The 2,243-nt window shown below is 42.7% G+C and overlaps 1 protein-coding gene across 1 annotated transcript in view; it reads right to left on the bottom strand.

Moving 5' to 3' along the window:
- Positions 1 to 269: 269 nt before the first annotated feature.
- Positions 270 to 2,243, bottom strand: part of trarg1a (trafficking regulator of GLUT4 (SLC2A4) 1a) — a gene marked incomplete at both ends in the record, with an annotated part of 9,452 nt that continues 7,478 nt past the window's right edge. Inside the window, one exon of the mRNA XM_079733711.1 lies at positions 270 to 449. Coding sequence (XP_079589837.1) covers positions 270 to 449 — 180 coding nt within the window. The remainder of the gene's footprint in view (positions 450 to 2,243) is intronic.

Raw genomic sequence — 2,243 nt, 5'->3', positions numbered from 1 at the left:
AGAAATAAGATTGCGATAATGCACAGAGCCTGTGGCCACTTCGTCACGGCAGGAATCATTTGTTATTTAAAATGCTTATTTAATACAAGACTGCCTTTTCCTTCTCACATACAGGCTCAACAATGCAATGCATATTTTACTGTGAATTATTATTTAGTTGGTGATATATATCCATGCAAACATTCTTTATTGTAAGAATTATTGGGTTCAGTTTTTCTCTTTATCCGCACAGGTCAAATGATGTGTCAGCCGGCAGGAACAGAGGGGGATCAAACCCTGTCCCTTTGAGCTGCTGTGTCAAACACAGTGGAAAGGTTCTCACCCGTCACAGAGACGTAGACGGCGATGACCACGATCCCGAGGATGATGGAGACGATGCTGAGCAGGCGGGCCAGCTTGCCCAGACGCTTAGCTCCGTCCACATCCCCCGACTGGAGACTGTTTCTGGACTGGTGAGACGCACACACACACACACACACATACACACACACACACACACACACACACACATAGTAATACACACACACACACATACACACACACACACACACACACACACATAGTAATACACACACACACAAACACACACACACACACACACACACATAGTAATACACACACACACACATACACACACACACACACACACACATAGTAATACACACACACACACACGCATATACACATATTGTCACACACACACACACACACACACACACACACACACACACAAACGCACATACAGATATTGTCATACACACACACACACACACACAAATACACGCACACACACACACACACACACACACACACACACACACACACACACACATAACATTGCTCTTTAAAAGGTCAAAGTGTACATTAATGTGACCTAAATCACCAACGTGTCCTGAGCTGTGATATGCATTAGTGTCATGACTAACATTGCAGATGAAGTATAAGGTACTTTAACGATCACTTTAGGCTGGATGAAGGGAAAGAAATGGCAACAGGGGTTTATAAGTTACACATACAATAGCAGTAAAGAGGCTCAGGGATAATAGAATGATCAACCAGACAATTAACCTTAGAAGGATCCCAAAATACCTATTTAACACCATTCACCTCCGCAGAGTAAAAACACTGTCAAACTGAAACAATAGGATCCAACAGTAAAACCCATCAAATAAGCCTTCCATATACTTTTTCCATTGAAAATCGTGCATAGAGTTTCCCCGATATCGTTAAGTTAAATTTGTTGGCGCCTCTATTATATTGTTTACGGTAGCCGGTAATTGACTTGTGTGGACTTCCTTGAAACATGGACCTATCGGTAAGGCAAAGACTTGGATCACAGTCTTTCTTAATAAACTCCTGCTACGCTAACTAAGTTGTTGATGCTTCGTTTTATGTGTAGGGACCCTATTCATGCTACTGCAGAAGTTCAGTGCTATTTTAGTGGTTAAAAAATGCAGATTTTGAAGCGTTCGCTGTGCCCCTAGCCAATAACATGGAAGCCAAACATTGCACCGGGCAAACTCTATTCTCGATTTTCAATGAAAAACGTATCTGGAGGGCTTATTTGATGGGTTTACATGCCAAAACAAAGACCCTGGGTTAATTTTTCGCCGGAATTACGCTTTAACATGTTGTACTGAAGAGGATTGCTGTTTTCCTCCAGTAGCTAACAACATTGTGTTGTCGGGTACTTGCTTTGCGTTCAATTATGCCGCAATTTATAATTGATGTAGTGTGTGCCAAAATGGCAACACCAGAATCAATGACAAAATGTGACATTTGTTGCCCATTGGACAGAGTGGGAAATGTAGTAGTTAGATGGAGTTGTATTTCAGGTTTATGCCAGATGCCAACTGAATGGAGAAAGGATTAGTTGTGTGTTGGTTGTGTGTGTGTGTGTGGTATTCCCTTGACCTTATGTAATGCATTATTGGCCGAGAGTCCCAACAAATCACACGACAGAGATGTCACTATATTCCCATAAGCTTTGGTTTTGATTGACAGGCGGCATATACGCTGTTCCACACACACTCAAACACACACACACACACACACACACGTCGACACACACACACACACACACACACACACACACACACACACACACACACACACACACACATACGTCGACACACACACACACACACACACACACACACACACACACATACACACGTCGACACACACACACACACACACACACACACACACACACACACACACACACATGACACACCCACAAA

The sequence above is a fragment of the Pollachius pollachius genome (genome assembly GCF_949987615.1).
Source record: "Pollachius pollachius genome assembly, chromosome: 3".
In the NCBI taxonomy this organism is placed as follows: Eukaryota; Metazoa; Chordata; class Actinopteri; order Gadiformes; family Gadidae; genus Pollachius; species Pollachius pollachius.
The sequence above is the reverse complement of the archived record's forward strand: the minus strand, read 5'-3'. Positions and strand labels throughout refer to the sequence as shown.